This window comes from Musca domestica, unplaced genomic scaffold (genome assembly GCF_030504385.1).
Source record: "Musca domestica strain aabys unplaced genomic scaffold, Musca_domestica.polishedcontigs.V.1.1 25, whole genome shotgun sequence".
In the NCBI taxonomy this organism is placed as follows: domain Eukaryota; kingdom Metazoa; phylum Arthropoda; class Insecta; order Diptera; family Muscidae; genus Musca; species Musca domestica.
Window position 1 is genome coordinate 8,607,505 of NW_026712277.1, and position 20,052 is coordinate 8,627,556.

Consider the following 20,052-nt stretch of genomic DNA (forward strand, 5'->3'; position numbering starts at 1 on the left):
CCATCTTTATGACAGATCTTGTGTTGATAGAAATATTGAGATGTGCCAAGTCTGAATGGAATCGGATGTTAATAAAGCGTTTTATGAGCTTCATGTGTATTCAAAATGTTGACCCTTTTTGGGGGAGATACCAGAAGAAGTGGACCGATATATTCCATTTTCACAGCTCATTTTATTTAAATAGAAATAATGGAATGTGTGAAATATGAAGAGTATCGCATGATTATTTCAGATTTTATAATCGTTTTGGATATTCAAAACTTTGACCTTTTGTGGGGGAGGTACCAGTAGGTATGGTCCCATCTCTACCATCTTTATGACAGATCTTGTATTGATGGAAATATTGAGATGTGCGAGGCCTGAATGGAATCGGATTTTAATTTCGTGTTTTATAAGCTTCATAAATATTAAAAATTTTGACCCTTTGTGGGGGAGGTAGCGGAAAGAGTCGAGTGATATATTCCATCTTCACACCAGACCTTGTGTTAATAAAAATATTGTGATGTGTGTAATATGAAGACAATCGGATGCTTACATCACATTTTATAAGAGCTATAAGTATTCAACATTTTGACCCTTTGTGGGGGAGGTACTTAATGGAGTGGACCGATATTGACCATTTTCGTACCTGACCTAGCACTGATGCAAATATTGGGATTTGCAAATTTGGAGCAAAATCGGATAATCTTTTCTATTTATATGCAATAAATTATTTTCTTTGAAAATGTTGACATTTTGTGGGAGAGGTATCCGAAGGAGTGGACCGATATTGCCCATATCCGAACTCGATCAAAGTTGGACAATAATATTACGATGTACCAGGTTTGGATCAAATTGGATACTCCCTTCGAGAGTTATCGTGCGTACCAGCAAGTAGACAGACGGACGGACATCGCCAGATCGACTCCAAATGTTCTGAATTGGATTTGGTGCAAAGAGACCTAGGGTCTAAAATCGTTATTTCTATGAGTCACATTTGAGCCGTATCAAATGATATATATATAACCTCTCAACCCAGGGCTGAGGGTATAATTACAGTGTTTAGAAAAAAAATCCTAAAAGTAGGCAACATATTTTACATAAATAATATTGGATGGCCTATGCACACATATGATTAAAGGTTACAATACAAATATAAACGATTGTTGACATTTTTGAACATTGAAATATTCTATCAATTACAGTGTTGTATATTCACGCCAAAGTAACGGTTTGAGCTTAAATCTGTCTTAACCGGTGAGGAAAACAATCGAAAATATGATACTGAAAATATCCAAAAGGTCGGAAAAAACATCCTGAAATTGAAGGTATCATTTCAGCTTGAATTTTTCCTTGAATATCTTTGAAGTGCTCTCTAAATTTTTTTGTGAGCGCCATATTGATATCAATATTGGGCGTTGATTGTAAGACGTGCAATCACCTGAGCATACTTTTAGGGGCGGATTTGCAAAGTGACTATATTTTAGTAGCAAAATGGGCATTTTATGAAACAAATTGAATCAGGCCTAATCAGCTCGATATTTTGTTATCCTCAATGACAACATTTCCTTTCTCCCTCATATCACATTCAGGCCTTCAAATTTCATTTTGGAGACTTCATAAATTCCTTTCAAATAATTTCCTCTCAAAAATCCGCAAGGAAATTTTAAATGTTTTTTGGTACATTGTTTCATATTCCCGATGTGTTTTTTTTTTTCTCCAAACGACCAGAGGCATCTAAATTCTTTCGCTATCATACCTTTTATTTCCAACTTCTTGGTGTGAGGTTTCTTACGCATGAACTAGCAAAAAGGCCGAGAATGAATGTTAAATTCTTTATCAAACAACATAAATATTATTTATTATTTTATCACTTGCGTTTCTTCTTTTTTTTTTGTTCGCTTGTCATACTCGTGTTCCTCCTGCTAACATCGTTTTCAGTTCCACAAAAAGGAATACTCATACATTCACACATGTGTGAATTACTATGGCTACAAAAGCAACACGGGATATATTACTTGGCCTTTAAGTTCAACTCCCCAAACATCTGTATTAAACATTTGCAAGTTTCCGCTCGGCGCTCGCCACGAACAGCGGCACCACCACCACCAGCAGCAGCGGCAGCTGTAGTTGTTTCCGGTTTCAAATACCACAGCAGATGTGTGTTAAACTTGTGTGGGTTTTTCTTTTTCCTCTCTTTTGGTATAAGGGGCGGGGGAGTTTCCCCTCACACACACTCGCTCACACACATGTGTGCTTAAAGATGCAGAAAAAAATTATGTCTAAAGGGAAACATTTTTATCGCAATTTTCCGCATTTTATTCTCTTTTTTCTCACATTTCCAAAGTTGCAGGAGGGGGGAGGGGTGGAGAGGAAAAGTGAAAGCAAGTCAATATTAAATAGAATATTAAACAAATGTTTGAAATTTCCATAACTTCCCATCCCCCCACAAAAATAAAAGAAAAACAAAATACGCAACGGAACATTTAATGAGAAAATTTTGCCAGTACATCCTGAAATTCTCCACTCTTCTGCTTGACTTGAACAAATGTTATTAACAAGAAAAATCATGATTTCCTAAAGCAAAAGCTAAAAGTTTAATAGCTATCATATCACATATCAACTTGCAGAGGGGCGGGTGGAGAAGCAATCGGGGGAGGGCCACGAACTTAGACTTAGATAAATGCAATATTGTCAGAATCATCCACATTCTCACCATCATCGCCATAGCTTCTCAAAGTCACACAGCCACAACCACCAGCCGTGCTGGACCGGCAAACACCATCATCGAAGGAAAACAAACATTTTTCCTCAAAGCAAAGCAAACAACACCAACAAAATTTGGCAAACAAAGATTGTTTTTCTTTTGTTGAGAACCACATTTTGGCAAATCTTCATCCATCAATATTGTAAAGCAACTTAAGGATATTACGTTACACATCTTCGGCGGAGAACAGTGGAAACCAAAGGAAGATATGCAATTTCCTTTAAGCATAGATGGAACATCCGAAAATTTAGTGGAGACCACTTTTTTCCAAAAAAAAAAAAAAGTTTGTGGAGACCAAATTTTCCATAGAAAGGTTTGTGGAGACTAAGTTTTCAATATAAAAACCTGGCGGAGAATAAGATTTTTTATAGAAAACTTGGTGGAGACTAAGTTTTTCTCTACAAAATTTGGTGGAGACTAAGTTTTACTATAGAAAACTTGGTGGAGACTAAAAAAAAACTAAGTGGAGACCTCAGTTTTCCATAGAAAACTTAGTGGATTCCTCAGTTTTCTATAGAAAACTTAGTGGAGACCTCATTTTTCTATAGCGGAGACCTCAGTTTTCTATAGAAAACTTGGCGGAGACCTCTGTTTCTATAGAAAACTTGGCGGAGACCTATATAGAAAACTTAGTGGAGACCTCAGTTTTCTATAGAAAACTTAGTGGAGACCTCAGTTTTCTATAGGAAACTTAGTGGAGACCTCTGTTTTCTATAGAAAACTTAGTGGAGACCTTAGTTTTCTATTGAAAACTAAGTGGAGACATCAGTTTTCTATAGAAAACTTTGTGGAGACCTCTGTTTTCTATAGAAAACTTAGTGGAGACCTTAGTTTTCTATTGAAAACTAAGTGGAGACATCAGTTTTCTATAGAAAACTTTGTGGAGACCTCAGTTTTCTATAGAAAACTTGGTGGAGTTCTCCGTTTTCTATAGAAAACTTGGTGGAGACCTTGGTTTTCTATAGAAAACTTGGTGGAGACCTTGGTTTTCTATATAAAACTTGGTGGAGACCTCGGTTTTCTATAGAAAACTTGGTGGAGACGGCAGTTTTCTATAGAAAAATTGGTGGAGACGGCAGTTTTCTATAGAAAACTTGGTGGAGACCTTGGTTTTCTATAGAAAACTTGGTGGAGACCTTGGTTTTCTATAGAAAACTTGGTGGAGACCTTGGTTTTCTATAGAAAACTTGGCGGAGACCTTGGTTTTCTATAGAAAACTTGGTGGAGACCTTGGTTTTCTATAGAAAACTTGGTGGAGACCTTGGTTTTCTATAGAAAACTTGGTGGAGACCTTGGTTTTCTATAGAAAACTTGGCGGAGACCTTGGTTTTCTATAGAAAACTTGGTGGAGACCTTGGTTTTCTATATAAAACTTGGTGGAGATCTTGGTTTTCTATAAAAAACTTGGTGGAGACCTTGGTTTTCTATAGAAAACTTGGTGGAGACCTCCGTTTTCTATAGAAAACCTAGTGGAAACCTCAGTTTTCTATAGAAAACTTAGCGGAAACCTCAGTTTTCTATAGAAAACTTAGTGGAGACCTCAGTTTTCTATAGAAAATCTAGTGGAGACCTCAGTTTTCTATAGAAAATCTAGTGGAGACCTTAGTTTTCTACAGGAAACTTTGTGGATACCTTAGTTTTCTATAGAAAACTTGGTGGAGACCTCTGTTTTCTATAGAAAACTTAGTGGAGACCTCGGTTTTCTATAGAAAACTTAGGGGAAACCTCTGTTTTCTATAGAAAACTTAGTGGAGACCTTAGTTTTCTATTGAAAACTAAGTGGAGACATCAGTTTTCTATAGAAAACTTGGTGGAGACCTCGGTTTTCTATAGAAAACTTGGTGCAGTCCTCCGTTTTCTATAGATAGGATACCTTAGTTTTCTATAGAAAACTTGGTGGAGACCTCTGTTTTCTATAGAAAACTTAGTGGAGACCTCTGTTTTCTATAGAAAACTTAGTGGAGATCTTAGTTTTCTATTGAAAACTAAGTGGAGACATCAGTTTTCTATAGAAAACTTTGTGGAGACCTCAGTTTTCTATAGAAAACTTGGTGGAAACCTCAGTTTTCTATAGAAAACTTAGTGGAAATCTCAGTTTTCTATAGAAAACTTAGTGGTAACCTCAGTTTTCTATAGAAAACTTAGGGGAAACCTCAGTTTTCTATAGAAAACTTAGTGGAAACCTCAGTTTTCTATAGAAAACTTAGGAGACTTCTGTTTTCTATAGAAAACTTAGTGGAGACCTTAGTTTTCTATTGAAAACTAAGTGGAGACATCAGTTTTCTATAGAAAACTTTGTGGAGACCTCAGTTTTCTATAGAAAACTTGGTGGAGTCCTCCGTTTTCTATAGAAAACTTGGTGGAGTCCTCCGTTTTCTATAGAACACTTGGTGGAGACCTTGGTTTTCTATAGAAAACTTGGTGGAGACCTCCGTTTTCTATAGAAAACTTGGTGGAGACCTTGGTTTTCTATAGAAAACTTTTCTATAGAAAAATTAGTGGAGACCTCAGTTTTCCATAGAAATCTTAGTGGAGACTTCAGTTTTCTATAGAAATCTTAGTGGAGACTTCAGTTTTCTATAGAAAACTTAGTGGAGACATCAGTTTTCTATAGCAAATTCTTGCAGAAATCACGGTAACTTTCTTTTCCATAATAACCTAGAGGACAGCCAACATTCCTTTGGAATAATAGTTGGAGACCAGCTTCTTTCCCCTAGGACATACTGTAACATTGGCTACTTATGAAATGTATCCTCGTATACACAAAAGCCACACACATACACACATCAAACGCACTGAGTTCTACTCAAAATCCAATGCATATTTTATTGATGTGGGAAAAAGGCCGTCCGATAGCATTTTCAACAGATCATGTGTAAGAAATAAATAATGGCCAACCATCAAAGTTTAGCTGGAAAAAATACCTTCTTCCACTTCGTCCGCATAGCATAGAGGACCCCTCCTCTAAAATCACTTAAATCTTTCATTGCTCGCCACAAACTATTCACAAAGAGCACTGAAAAGAAATATTGGCAAAATTGAAAATAATTTTTTATGGTCAAACTTAGGCATTTGTGTTTTCAAATGGGGGTACTTTGTCAAATGCTTGACTCATGGAAAATTTATGAAAAAACAAACAAACAACTATTTGTTGGACTAAAAGCTGGATAAAGAAAATTCCACCTAATGAAAATTTAAGCAAGATGGTCATGAGTGAAATGGCCAAGAGATATATAACTTCCATAGTTGCTTAATTTTCATTGCATACTTTAAGGGGCTTCCGTGGGCAGAGAGGGGGGAATTTGTTAACCCAAGCCCTTAAATTTTTAAATATTTTATGTTTCATATTTTAATCCGTGCATTTCATTGTTGTTGCGTTTTCAGCACCAACAATTGTAGGTGCAGTTGTTGCTGCTGTTGTTGTTGTTTCGGCAGTGGCAACAGCAGCCACACTTGTTGACAACCACATCCTTTTCATTTCATAATTTACATCCTTATACACGTTCAAAATGTTCAACTAAATGCTCAAGCTTTCCGACCCAGCTCGCCCTCTGTCATTAACAACTGCATTTGGTTAACATTCATGCAATCTAACCTCACTCTCTCCGCCCTCTCTTTCGCTCTTTGTCTCCATGAGTATCACTTTAATGCTTTTGTCGTTTTGGCTGTGTGAATGAGTTGGTGTGTGTGTGTGTGTGCATCTTTCATTAAAATTGTTCATTTGGTAAAGCAATTAATTTACAACTTAATTGCAACTATTGTCCTTGTTAGTGGCTTCGCAGCAGTCTTGAAAGGGATCTTCACAATTTTCCTCAGAAGGAATCGGAAAAAAAGAAATATTTATTGGTTTTGAGGTTAGGTGTCTTTGTTTATATTTCTTATCATGGGGAGAACAAGGTTTCCTATAAAAACCTCTGTAGAAATCTTAGTGGAGACCTCAGTTTTCTACATAGAAATTTGTGGAGACCTCCGTTTTCTATAAAAAACTCAGTGGAGACCTCAGTTTTCGGTATAAAACTAAGTAGAGACCTAAGTTTTATATAGAAAACTTAGTGGAGACCTCAATTTTCTATAGAAAATTTAGTGGAGACCTCGGTTTTCTACAGAAAACTTGGTGGAGAACTCGGTTTTTGGCGGAGACCTCGGTTTTCTATAGAGAACTTGCTGGAGACTTCGGTTTTCTATGGAAAACTTGACGGAGACCTCGGTTTTCTGTAGAAAACATGGTGGAGACCTCGGTTTTCTATAGAAAACTTAGTGGAGACCTCAGTTTTCTATAGAAAACTTGGTGGAGACCTCGGTTTTCTATAGAAAACTTGGTGGAGACCTCGGTTTTCTATAGAAAACTTGGTGGAGACCTCGGTTTTCTATAGAAAACTTGGTGGAGACCTCGGTTTTCTATAGAAAACTTGGTGGAGACCTCGGTTTTCTATAGTAAACTTGGTGGAGACCTCGGTTTTCTATAGAGAACTTAGTGGAGACATATAGAAAACTGTGCGGATTCCTCGATTTCTATAGAAAACTTGGTGGAGACCTCGGTTTTCTACACATAACTTGGTGGAGACCTCAGTTTTCTATCGAAAACTTGGTAGAGACGCTGGGTTTCTATAGAAAACTTGGTGGAGACCTCAGTTTTCTATAGAAAACTTAGTGGAGACCTCGGTTTTCTATAGAAAACTTGGTGGAGACCTCGGTTTTCTATAGAAAACTTGGTGGAGACCTCGGTTTTCTATAGAAAACTTGGTGGAGACCTCGGTATTCTATAGAAAACTTGGTGGAGAACTCGGTTTTCTAAAGAAAACTTGATGGAGACTTCGGTTTTTTGTAGAAAACTTGGTGGAGACCTCGGTTTTCTATAGAAAACTTGGTGGAGACCTCGGTTTTCTATAGAAAACTTGGTGGAGACCTCTGTTTTCTATAGAAAAACTTGGTGGAGACCTTGGTTTTCTATAGAAAACTTGGTGGAGACCTCGGTTTTCTACAGAAAACTTGGTGGAGACCTCGGTTTTCTATAGAAAACTTGGTGGAGAACTCGGTTTTCTATAGAAAACTTGGTGGAGACCTCGGTTTTCTATAGAAAACTAAGTGGAGACTTCGGTTTTCTATAGAAAACTTGATGGAGACATCGGTTTTCTATAGCAAACTAAGTGGAGACTTCGGTTTTCTATAGAAAACTTGGTGGAGACTTCGGTTTTCTATAGAAAACTAAGTGGAGACTTCGGTTTTCTATACAAAACTTCGTTGAGACCTCGATTTTTATGGAAAACTTCGTGGAGACCTTTTTTTTAACCCGCCCCACCCTCATATCCCCATATAACCATTAAATAATTTTCCTTAATCCGCATCCTGCATAATTTTTCATTAATTATGTTACTGTAATGTAATATTTGTAATATTGTTGGTGTTGTTGTTGCTGCCACAACCACTTGTAACAATTACTAGTGTTATGTAGATGTTGTTGTTGGTTTTGTTGTCGTCCTTATTATGTTAAAACTTCTGAAATTGGTTTGAATGGATGCAGCACCACTGTCTGAAATGAGTGAAATGGAAGATGTGCATGTATGGGTGCGTGTTTGCCACCCAACATGTTTTTGTTCTACAACAACAACAACAACTGCATCAGCAACAGCAGTTGTTGCAGCAGCTATTTGTTGCATGTTTATGTGTCCCTTAAGTACTTAATGGGATGTTAGTAATTTAATTAATTGTTGTAGTTGTTGTTGTTGTAGTTTAAATGGTAATTTGCCACAAGTGCATTTAGTGGAACAAGATGAAGCCATTGGAGTTTCAGCTGCAGCAGCTGCAATTCGGAACAGAGGTCAGTAGTAATGCAATTGGCTGCCAAATGCTGTTAATAAATTTAATTTTTAAATTAGGTTGATGTCGTTTGAATTTAAAAGGTTAAACGAAAGAGAACTATCATTGAAGTATGTAGATCTATGGAGAGTACTGTGGTTCTAACTTCGAAGCCAAAAAAATTGATTTTAGCTAAGAATGGAAATATTATCTGACATAATTCCAAGAATCTGCTTACATTTTTTCAAGGATATGAATTTCATAGATTTGATCCTTAGTTCCTTGATTCCTTGGTATACTGAAGATATAAGAAAATATTGAAAATGCCATGGTCCCACTGAGATCCCTTTCAATCCTTGATGGAGTATGTACAATAAAAGCCACAGCTATTAAGCATACATACCAAACACCACCTTCCTCTGCCATTTTCTTACACTGAATCTTCAGCCTACTATACCTTTGCCTTCTTCGCCGAGGCACACATAATTGCGGCCATCATAGAATTGTGTTTAGGCATTCGTTTGGAAAATGGCTACAATTTGTTACCAAATGTTGCCATTTTCCACTTGAATACCACCACCAGTCAGTCCAGCTGCAAATGGTATGTGGCTGCAACAGTAACTTCATCAGCAGCCATTCACGACATAGAGAATCTAAGCCTTTTCGTCCTTAATTTTAGTGGCCTCACTGAGAGGTATCCTCACTCCCAGGTAGCTACTTTGGCAGGCCGAAAAGATGCAGCATCATTTGCTACTTCATTCTGGATTCAAACGTGAAAATGAAGGACACAAAAATAGACTGGCAATTCTTTACTTGTGTATGTGTGTGTATATGTGAATACATGTGTGAATGTGTGTGCCCTTAATGTAACGGCATATGCCTGCGCCGGGTAAGATATGTACTTACCTGTGCATTTGTGGATGATTGGACCAAGTGGAAATGGTATTGGTAGCATCTTTTGGATTTTTGTTGCACGAACTGGAATATCTTTTATGAATTCTTAATGTGACAAGTGAGATGTTGGCTTAAGAATCCAATATTTTGGGTAAAAATGTACAGAAGCACTTGGACATGGATGCAAGTCATAAACAATAGGCGGATGGGGGAAATAATTGTAGAAACACAGTTTTCTATAGGAAAACGTAATCTCCGCCAAATTTTCTACAGAAAACCGAGGTCTCCACGAAGTTATCTATGGAAAACAAAAGTCTCCAACAAGTTTTCTATAAAAATCAAGGGTTTCTACGAAGTTATCTATAAAAAACAAAGGTCTACACTAAGCTTTCTATAGAAAACGGAGGTCTCCATTAAGTTTTTTTTTTTTTTTTTTTATAGAAAACCGAGGTCTCCACCAAGTTTTCTATAGAAAATCGAGGTCTCCACGAAAATTTCTAGAGAAAACCGAGGTATTTACGAAAATTTCTATAGATAATCGAGGTCTCCACCAAGTTTTCTATAGAAAAGAATTGTCTCCACCAAGTTTTCTATAGAAAACGGAGGTCTCCACTAAGTTTTCTAAAGAAAACGGAGGTCTCCAATAAGTTTTCTATAGAAAACGGAGGTCTCCACTAAGTTTTCTATAGAAAACCGAGGTCTCCACTAAGTTTTCTATAGAAAACCGAGGTCTCCACTAAGTTTTCTATAGAAAACGGAGGTCTCCATCAAGTTTTCTATAGAAAACCGAGGTCTCCACGAAATTTTCTATAGAAAACCGAGGTCTTCACCAAGTTTTCTATAGAAAACCGAGGTCTCCGCCAAGTTTTCTATAGAAAACCGATGTCTCCATCAAGTTTTCTATAGAAAACTGAGGTCTCCACCAAGTTTTCTATAGAAACCCGAGGTCTCCACCAAGTTTTCTATAGAAAACCGAGGTCTCCACTTGATTTTCTTTAGAAAACCGAGGTCTCCACCAAGTTTTCTATAGAAAACAGAATACCAAGGTCTGCACCAAGAATACAAAGGTCTCCACCAAGTTTTCTATGGAAAACAAAACCAAACCAACAAGTTTTCTACAGAAAACAAGGGTGTCCACTAAGTTTTCTAGGGAAAACAAAAGTCTCCGCGAAGTTTTACATAGAGAACAAAGGTCTCCAAGAAGTTTTATATAGAAAACCGAGGACTTCACCAAATTTTCTATAAAAAAACCGAAGTCTCCACCAAGCTTTCTATATAGAACTGGGGTCTCCACTAAGTTTTCTATATAAGACTGAGGTCTCCACCAAGTTTTGTATAGAAAACCGAGGTCTCCACTTAGTTTTCTATAGAAAACGGATGTCTCCATCAAGTTTTCTATAGAAAACGGATGTCTCTATCAAGTTTTCTATAGAAAACGGATGTCTCCATCAAGTTTTCTATAGAAAACCGAGGTCTCCACTTAGTTTTCTATAGAAAACCGAGGTCTCCACTTGATTTTCTTTACAAAACCGAGGTCTCCACCAAGTTTTCTATAGAAAGCCGAGGTCTCCACCAAGTTTTCTATAGAAAACCGAGGTCTCCACCAAGTTTTCTATAGAAAACCGAGGTCTCCACCAAGTTTTCTATAGAAAATCGAGTTCTCCACCAAGTTTTCAATAGAAAACCTAGGTTTCCACAAAGTTTTCTATGGAAAACCGGGGTCTCCACTTAGTTTTCTATAGAAAACCGAGGTCACCACCAAAAACCGAGGTCTCCGCCAAGTTTTCAATAGAAAACCGAGGTCTCCACTAAATTTTCCATAGAAACCTCAGGTCTCCACTAAGTTTTCTTTAGAAACCTCAGATCTCCACTAAGTTTTCTATAGAAAACCGAGGTCTGAGAAAACCGAGGTTCTATAGAAAACTGAGGTCTCCAACTTTTTTATAGAAAACCTTAGACTCCACCAAATTTTATTTTATTTTTTTTATTGAAATCATATGTCTCCACCATGTTTTCTAAAAAAATCCTCAGTCTCCACCAAGTTTTCAATAGGAATCCTAAGTCTTCGCCAAATTTTCTATAGGCATCGTAAGTCTCCACCAAGTTTCCTATGGACAACCAAGTTCTCCATCATTTTTCCTATGGAAATCTTCTTGAATTTGGAAATCCCCAAACTTCCCTCCCCTCCCTCGTTTCGTTTGCAATGAAATCCTTTTCAAAGTCTTATTTTTCATTTGCTTTGCTTTCATGTTTGCCTCTTGTCCAAGACACCAAATGAACAATCAAGAAAATCTTAACACTCAGCACAACCACACACACACACACACACGGTTGCACACATATACACAATGATGCCCATACACATTGCCAGCAAACTTGCAATTCTCCAAAAATCTCTCTGAAGTATTAAATAAACATTTGAAATGATAAATTAAATTTCATTTATTGCACACAAGAATGGAACTTAAATTACATTTCTCTACACCCGGGAGAATATAAATCTCAACGGATGTGGATGGTCTCATTCGGCATCGTCATTTCCATCCCGTTCTCCCTTAACTCCATGTTTTTAGTTTCTTCTTTGATACAACCATAACTCCACCAGGAAACACACAATGGCGCCCAACATCATAAGGCCGTAGATGAGCAGCGGCTTCTGCAAATAGGTCCAATCGAAATATTGCCCAGGAATCTTGTCATTGTCCATGTAGTAGAGTAGATTTAGGGAAATGGCATGATATATGCTGCGATCTTCCCACACCTTGAGCAGGCCACTTTCCTGGATGACAAAAAAGAATTTAATGAGGGCACTGTGAAAGGGGGAGTCCCATTGCATGGGGAATCTCAAGAAGTAGCTGGCCGTACACATGTCACCAGCTGAGGCCAGCCGGAATTTGGGTTTCCACAACAGCTGCTGTTGTAGGTTCAGTTTTCGCCATTCCATCGAGGTGGCCACATAGGCATAGTTGGTGTTGAGTTTATTTTTATTCCACGACGAAAATGTGGCATTGACCTGGAAAAGTCTGGGCCGTAGCACCGCCGGAAGCAGTTCACTGTCAAAATAGATTTCCTTTTCATAGCGATTTACCATTATCTGCAGGCCGGAACGTAGAAGATCCTCTGGGGTGTCAATTTGATCTCCGTACACCGTGGTGCTGAGCAGCGAGGTGAGGGAGGCACAAAATGTGCTCTCCACCAAAACATTCACGGTGACAACGAGGAGATGGAGGACCCTTAGCAATACTTTACGTTGTTGAAAACGCTGTGGCTCCATGGCCTGAAATAGTAACGTGCCAAAGGCATATATCACCCCCTCACCGAAATCAAAGGTCCTTAGACGTAGCAGCTCCACCAGAAAGAGACTCAACAACTCTAGGAATAGAATTCCCAAAATAGTTGGCTGCAGAGACCGATAAATATAATCGCTTGGATGAATTTCAGGGATAACCGGCACAATGATGCAGGCATTTGTGTACCCAATAGGATAACTACCCGAGGTCTCATTGGCATAAGGTAGCAGGCCGGAATATGGATGCACACCAATGTCGATGACTTTTAGGGCGGCCAGTAGCAGAGTTTCCTTGTGATATGAATAAAAGCTGACGTTGCAGTTGAGGACAACGTTGATGGTCCCATTCACATAATGGGTGAATTCGTGGAATATTCTCCCTGCCGTACCAGTGATGTAGGGATAGCTGATGTTGTTGTGATGTTGCTCATAGGGGGTCTGAAAGAATTAAATTTGAAGATAATTATGGGCAGAATTGGATATGGGATATATTAAGGGGTTTCTATTTGGGCTGTCCTGTGAAAAAATAAACTAGGGTGGCCTCTTGATCTCCTTTGAAGAAACGCTTTAGGGTTTGAAAAAGCTCTCCTTTGAAAAGAAGACCTCTTTTTATGAAAAGATTCTTACTTTGGGAAGATGGAATATAGGTTTTCTATGACTTTCATCTTCTCTTATGCTCTGAATTATCTATTGGAAGAAAATGAAGTTTGGTCTTGAAGATGGCCTTGGGTAGGCCTGGGCCCAAAATTGTCAATCTATCTATACAAAAGAGTGGTGAAATAACTGACTGAGCTAAAATCAACGCCCAGACGATACAGCTGAAGCTAGAATCTTGAAATTTTGGACGTGGGTCAGTCTTGGTACGTTGGCGTGGGATAAGGCCGGGTTTTTGGAAGCTCGTACTATAAGGATACGGAAAGTACTAAAATGTACTACAAATGAAATGAGCTAGAATATAGAATAAGAGTCGCTGATGGAGTCCAGAGGGTTTTTGCAAATTCGAACTTTCAGGTTACGTAAAATGGTACTAAACTTCTAAAATGGTACCATTTTATATTATGTGAACCTCTATCCGTTCAAACTCCTTAAAAACTTAAAATTTGGTATGAGAATCAAGGTTGGAAAGTAAGTTTGATACGTATGAAGGTTGTTTTGAAAATGTGTACTAAGCGTGCGAACTGTACCAAATGGTACTAAATTTGGAATAGTGAGGTTAAAGGTGAACCGATGGAGCTGGAATTTTGAAATTGTATATTGGGGTCCCTGTTGGAGATAGGTTCGCGATAAAGAGGTGGTTTTGGAAATTTGTACAACATGTGCACGAAAAGCACTAAATAGTACTATATTTGGTACAATTAGCTATTTCTGTAAACAGATAGTGCTCGTAGTTTGAAATTTTGTATAAGAATCGCTTTTTATGTGTAGCCTGGACAAATGGAGGTGTTTTTGGAAATGCGTCCTAGAATTGTACGAAAAGTACAAAATGGTACTAAATTTAATATTGGGTGAAGGGATAGCGCTGAAATACTCAAAATTGATATTGAGATCTTTGTTGTTGTCTGGAAGTAATGTATGGAGAAGGTTTTGGAAATGTGTACTATAATTGTTCGAAAAGTACTAAATAGTACTATATTTGGTACAATTTGGTATAGGGTGAACAGGCAGTGATTGAAATCTGAAATTTGGTATTAGGATCGCTGTTTATGTGTAGACTGGATATATGGAGGTGTTTTCGGAAATGTGTACTATAATTGTACGAAAATTACTGAATGGTACTATATTTGATATTGGGTGAAGAATAGATTTGAATTTCGGAAATTAGATATTGAGGTCTCTGTGGGTATCTAGAATTAAGATGTGGAGGTTGTTTTGGAAATGTGTACTATAATTGTTCGAAAAGTACTAAATAGTACTATATTTGGTACAGTTTGGTTTTGGGTGAACAGGTAGTGATTGAAATCTGGAATATAGTATAAGGGTCGCTTTTTATATGTAGCCTGGATATATGGAGGTGGTTTTGGAAATGTGTACTATAATAGCTGGAAAAGTAATAATGGTACTAAATTGGTATTGGGAGAAGGCATGGATCTGTAATCCCAAAATGTTTTATTCAGGTCTCTATTAGTATCTAGGATTGAGTAGATAATGTTTTGGAAAAATGTACTATAATTGTACGAATAATACTAAATTGGACTAAATTTGGTACAATTCGTTATTTTGGTGACGCTGTCAATGTGTAGCCTGTACATATGGAGGTGATTTCACAAATGTATGCTAAAATTGTTCGAAAAGTACCAAATGGTACGAAATTTGGTATTGTGTGAAGGGATAGGACTGGAGTCCTTAAATTTGATATTAAGGTCTCTGTTGGTATCTGGAATTGTTATAGGGTGGTGGTTTTGTAAATTTGTACCATAATTGTACGATAAGCACTAAATGGTGTTAAATAGTACTAAATTTGGTATTGGTTGTCAGGATATAGCTGAAATCCTGGAATTTGATACAGATGTCACTGTTGGGGTCTGTATATTAAGATATGGAGGTGGTTTTGGGAATGTGTATTATAATTGTACGAAAAGTACTAAATGGTACTAAATTTGTTATTGGGTGAAGGGATAGGACTGGCGTCGTCAAATTTGATATTAAGGTGTCTGATGGTATCTATAATTGAGATATGGAGGTGGTTTTGGAAACTGTACGAAAAGTACAAAATGGTTCTAAATTTACTATTGGGTGAAGGGATAGGGCTGGAATCCCGAAATTTGATACTGAGGTCTGTGTTTGTATCTGAAATAGAGATTTAGAGGTGGTTTTGGAACTGTGTACTATAATTGTACGAAAAGTACTAAATGGTACTAAATTTTGTATTGGATGAAGGGATGGACTTGAACCTCTGAAATAGAGATCTGGAGGTGGTTTTGGAGCTGTGTACTATAATTGTACGAAAAGTACTAAATGGCACTGAATAATACTAAATTGATTATTGGTTGTCAAGATAGAGCAGAAATCCTGAAATTCTGTTGGGTCTGTTATTTCTATATTTATACGAAAAGTACTAAATTTGGTGAGAAGATAGGGCTGGAATCCCGACATTTGATATTGAGGTCTGTGTTTGAATCTGGAATGGTGATCTGGAGGTGATTTTGGAACTGCATACTATAATTGTACAAAACGTACTAAATTTGAACTGTTGAGTGAATGGATAGAGCAGGATTCCAGAATTTTGATATTGAGGTTTCTGTTGGTATCTGGAGATGGTTTTGGAAATGTACGGAGGGTATAAAACAGTACTACATTTTGAGGGAAATTAAAGAACTAAAATCTTGAAATTTGATGATGGTGTAGATATAAAGGTGGATTTGAAATGTGTACTATAATTGTTTAAAAAGTACTAAATTGGGCATTGAAGCAAAAGAGCTGAAATCCCAAAATTTGGTATTGAGGTCTCTGTTAGTATCTGGTGTTGAGATCCTGAGGTGGTTTTACAAATTTTCTAAAATTGGTGTGCGATGAAGGGTTAGAGCTGAAATTCTGAAATTTAATCAGTAAGCTACTGTTGATTTCTAGAGCTTACATATGGTATGATTTTTAGAGCTTGGCCAAATAAATTGGATGTACGTCCATTGTGCAATGGTTTACTAATATCCCCCTCGGAAACCTTTAAAAATTAATTTGAAGACTTTTCGAAAAGAAAGTAAAAGATTTTCCAAATATTCTTTCCGAAAGTGAAAAAACTGGAATAGTGCATAAAAACTGAAAATTTAGTTAGGAAGTTTTGATTCAAAAAAAAAAAAAAATAAATGAATAAATAAATAAAAAAAATTGTAGAATTTCGCAAATTGTGAATTTTGAGTAATAAAAAGACCCAGCACGAACTATCGGAACGAATTCAAAATTTTAAGGTGGGCTTTTCGTTGACGAAGTAGCGGGCACTTGCTAGTGTTTATATATTTTTTCAACATCTACTAAAAATCAATCTATTATTCTCCCAATTGAAAAGGTCACATTCATATAACAGCCATCAATTTCATAGTCAAACTTAGGGGAAATTTCTGGACGTTGGGAATATCGGAATTTCTTGCCCCCCATTTAGATAATACATCTTTGTTCTTTTTCCTTCCATAAAATCTCCCATCCTTAGGAATAAGTTTTACTGTGGAATGAATGGCTGTAATATGAATTTAACCTTCTCAACTGGGAGAATACCCCATCAATGCGTCCAATTTGTAAAACCTATCAAGCTAATCTGCCCCACTTGGCTGTAGTTTGGCATTTCACGGGCTCACATTATATTCCATTCGTTTTTAGATATCTCCGAGGATTTCAGTCGGGTTTTCCGAAAATTTCCTACTTTTGATTTAAAGAAATAACATCATTTACGGCTCACAATGTTTTATGGATCTAATATAATTCACCTTCAAAGTAGCTTTCGAAACGTATGATTATTATTGTTAATATGACTCATACGACCTCCTTCCCAAGTCTTAAATTAACATTACTCATACGATCCAATGTTCTCTATAAGGTTATATGACCCATAGGACCCCACAGTCTTAAATAAATATTACTCATACGATCCAATGTCCTCAATAATGAATAAAAGTATGATTATTATTTTTAATATGACTCATACGACCCCTACAGTCTTTAATTAATATCTCTAATACGCCTCAAAATCCCTTATAATGAAAAAAACTTACCAAAAACACACTCGGCGGATTCATAAAAATGGGTGTATCAAAGACATAGCCCCTCGTATCGTTGATATATTCCAATATAAAATTCATTCTCTCATCAAATACCACCTCCTCTACTTCTTCAAATGCCAGCCAGGGGAAAGGTGAATAACGAAAAATCTTTAAATCCTCAATGGTCTCCTTGCCATGGAATATTATCAATACCACATTGATAATATTGAAGGCCCAACAATTTTCAAAGAAATCCTTTATTGCACGAGAATCGGGTATGGTCTCTGTTTTCAAAATCACCATCATGGCGGTGAAATGTAAATCTGTCAACGTTTCACTGGCCACCCTCAGTAGGGGGTCCCTTAGCTGGCGAATATAGATAAAAACCAAATTATTCAAACCCAACTGATGTTTGAAACGAACTCTGCGTTCCATGCCCCATATGATGAGGGGTATTTGGAGATCTCTCATAAGATATTGTGGTAAATTTGTTTCACCAATTGCCGATTCCGAGGAATGGGAGCAGTTGTCACAAAATATTAAAAACGTGTCGAAATTGTGTCTCTCGTAGAGGAATTCGGTGTAATTGGAGATGAAATCAATATTTTTTTGATTATTTTCCGAAGACAATGGAATTTCATAAGCCGCACTGGCCTTTAGAGAATTGATGAGAATTATTAACAAAGCCACTGGTTCCATTTAAATTTTTGTGGCTGCCTTTTTTCCGAAGCAATAGCTAAACGTTTGATTTCCTCCACCGGTATTGTTGCCCTATTTTAAACGCTTGTGTTTTGTTTTTCGCTCCCCCTCCGAAAAAAGGCGATTTGTAAAGGGCACCATTATTCGAAATGATTGGCAAATATTTGTCAAATATTGCAATTGTTGTTACAATGACAGTTTTTTTTCATTACTCCCGCGATGATGAATGGGAAATGGAAAATGAAAATTTTGTGCCATAGATTCATTTTGAATTTGCCACGGGGATTTAAAAGTTCGAAATATTGGCAGACCGGCTAAAACGAGGGAAATTTATGAACAATATTAGGCAATTGATGGATTATCAACCTTTAAATGATTGATGGGTGATTAATAAAACCCAAAATCGAAATATGCCTCTAATTGTGGCCGTAGCACATAAAGTGGTGCATACTTTTAGGCGTATATTGAGTAAAATACATATCTATCTTCCCTTTGTATTAAATTTTATCTTTTGCATTCTTAAAGCAGTGAAACAGTGAAATTCCAAAACCACCCCCTCCCCCATTTCGAGAACTCTACATACATCCTCTCAAGCTCTCCTCTCATTAGTAAGTAACTCCAACTAAATAAGACAAAAGTAATTTGGCATTACAGCACCAATTACATAAATTATAAATATATGTATTACACATGAAGCGTGTCGGAACAGGTAAAAAGGGGAAATTAGAGGGCAAAATGATGTTCCACTTGAAGTTTGTTTTTTTTTTTAAATAGAAATTAAATTTTTCACTCCCCTATCACACACACACCCACACATACACTTACGTTTCAATGCATAAAATGCCATTAAATCAAGTAAATTTATAGTCTCCTTACATCCAGACCCCACAACCTCCTGCCGGCGCCCGCAGCCATAGAGATATCCAACGAAGAAAAAAAAAATGGTGGCACACATATTTCGCCCAAGGATCTAAACGTGTTTGGCATTGTGTTCGAGTCGCTGTTGCTGGAATGTTTTCGAGGGTTTTGCCTTTTCCGGTTTCCTGTTTTCTTTCGCACTTTTTTGAATAGTAAAGGAATCCTGGTGTCTCTTTTTTTTGCAAAGCTCGCAAGGCGGTGTAAAATACCAGGCAAATGTAACACTTGTAAGAAACATGGAAACAAAGGGTGGAGGGTAGTAAATATGTATATTTTTGGTAAAAAATGAAATGAAAGAAATTCTCAAAAAGGGGTTTATGGGAATATTAGAAAAATATAATTATTATAGCAAAAGAGGTAAATTATATTAGAACTTTTACAAATTGGGACCCAAAGATAATTTATTTTCTAAATCAAAAGTACTATCGTTTCGAAAAACGCCACTGAACCTAATATTTTTGGTAAAAAAGAAAAAAATAATTAAAAAAAGTGTGTTATGGGAATATTTAAAAAATATAATTATTATAGCGGAGGAGGTAATCTAAAATAAAACCCTTTACAAATCGTGGCCCTAGGGTGATTTTTTTTAAATCAAAAGTACGATTTGTTCCAAAAACGCCACTGAAACCCTTAGAGACATTTAAAAGCAAATGGGACATAAAGTGAGGACGTGAAATGCCAAACAATAGCCAGATGGGGCAGAATAGCCTGGTGGGTTTTATAAATTGGACCCATTGATGGGGTATTCTCCAAGTTGAGAAGGTAAAAAGTAATATTTCAGCCATCTATTCCATAGTAAAACTTATGCTTAAGGACAGGAGATTTTGTGGAAGGCAAAAGATGATTATTTTTTAAAATAATAATCGTTGGCGTTGTCAGAAAAGCCCTACAAAACCATTCCAAATGGAAGCAGGCAGAATGAATTTATTTTAACACTAGCAAGTGTCCACTACTTCGTCAGCCAAAAGTCCACCTTAGAATTTTAATTTCATTACCAACAGTTCGTGACAGGCCTATTTTGG

At 36.9% G+C, this 20,052-nt stretch overlaps 1 protein-coding gene across 1 annotated transcript; it reads right to left on the reverse strand.

Moving 5' to 3' along the window:
- Positions 1-12,005: 12,005 nt before the first annotated feature.
- Positions 12,006-18,112, reverse strand: LOC101893927 (uncharacterized). The gene is made up of 2 exons (XM_005184852.1): positions 17,426-18,112; positions 12,006-13,163 (listed from the first exon to the last, which is right to left on the reverse strand). The coding sequence occupies exons 1-2, from the start codon at positions 18,110-18,112 to the stop codon at positions 12,006-12,008; spliced, it is 1,845 nt and encodes a 614-aa protein (XP_005184909.1).
- Between the last annotated feature and the right edge of the window lie 1,940 nt (positions 18,113-20,052).

Bases quoted from the DNA above. Each gene is read 5' to 3' on its own strand.
- LOC101893927 (XM_005184852.1), bottom strand. From the start codon at position 18,112: ATGGAACCAGTGGCTTTGTTAATAATTCTCATCAATTCTCTAAAGGCC. The intron at 13,164-17,425 runs GTAAGTTTTTTT...TAATTCTTTCAG, and splicing joins ATCCGCCGAGTGTGTTTTTG to ACCCCCTATGAGCAACATCA.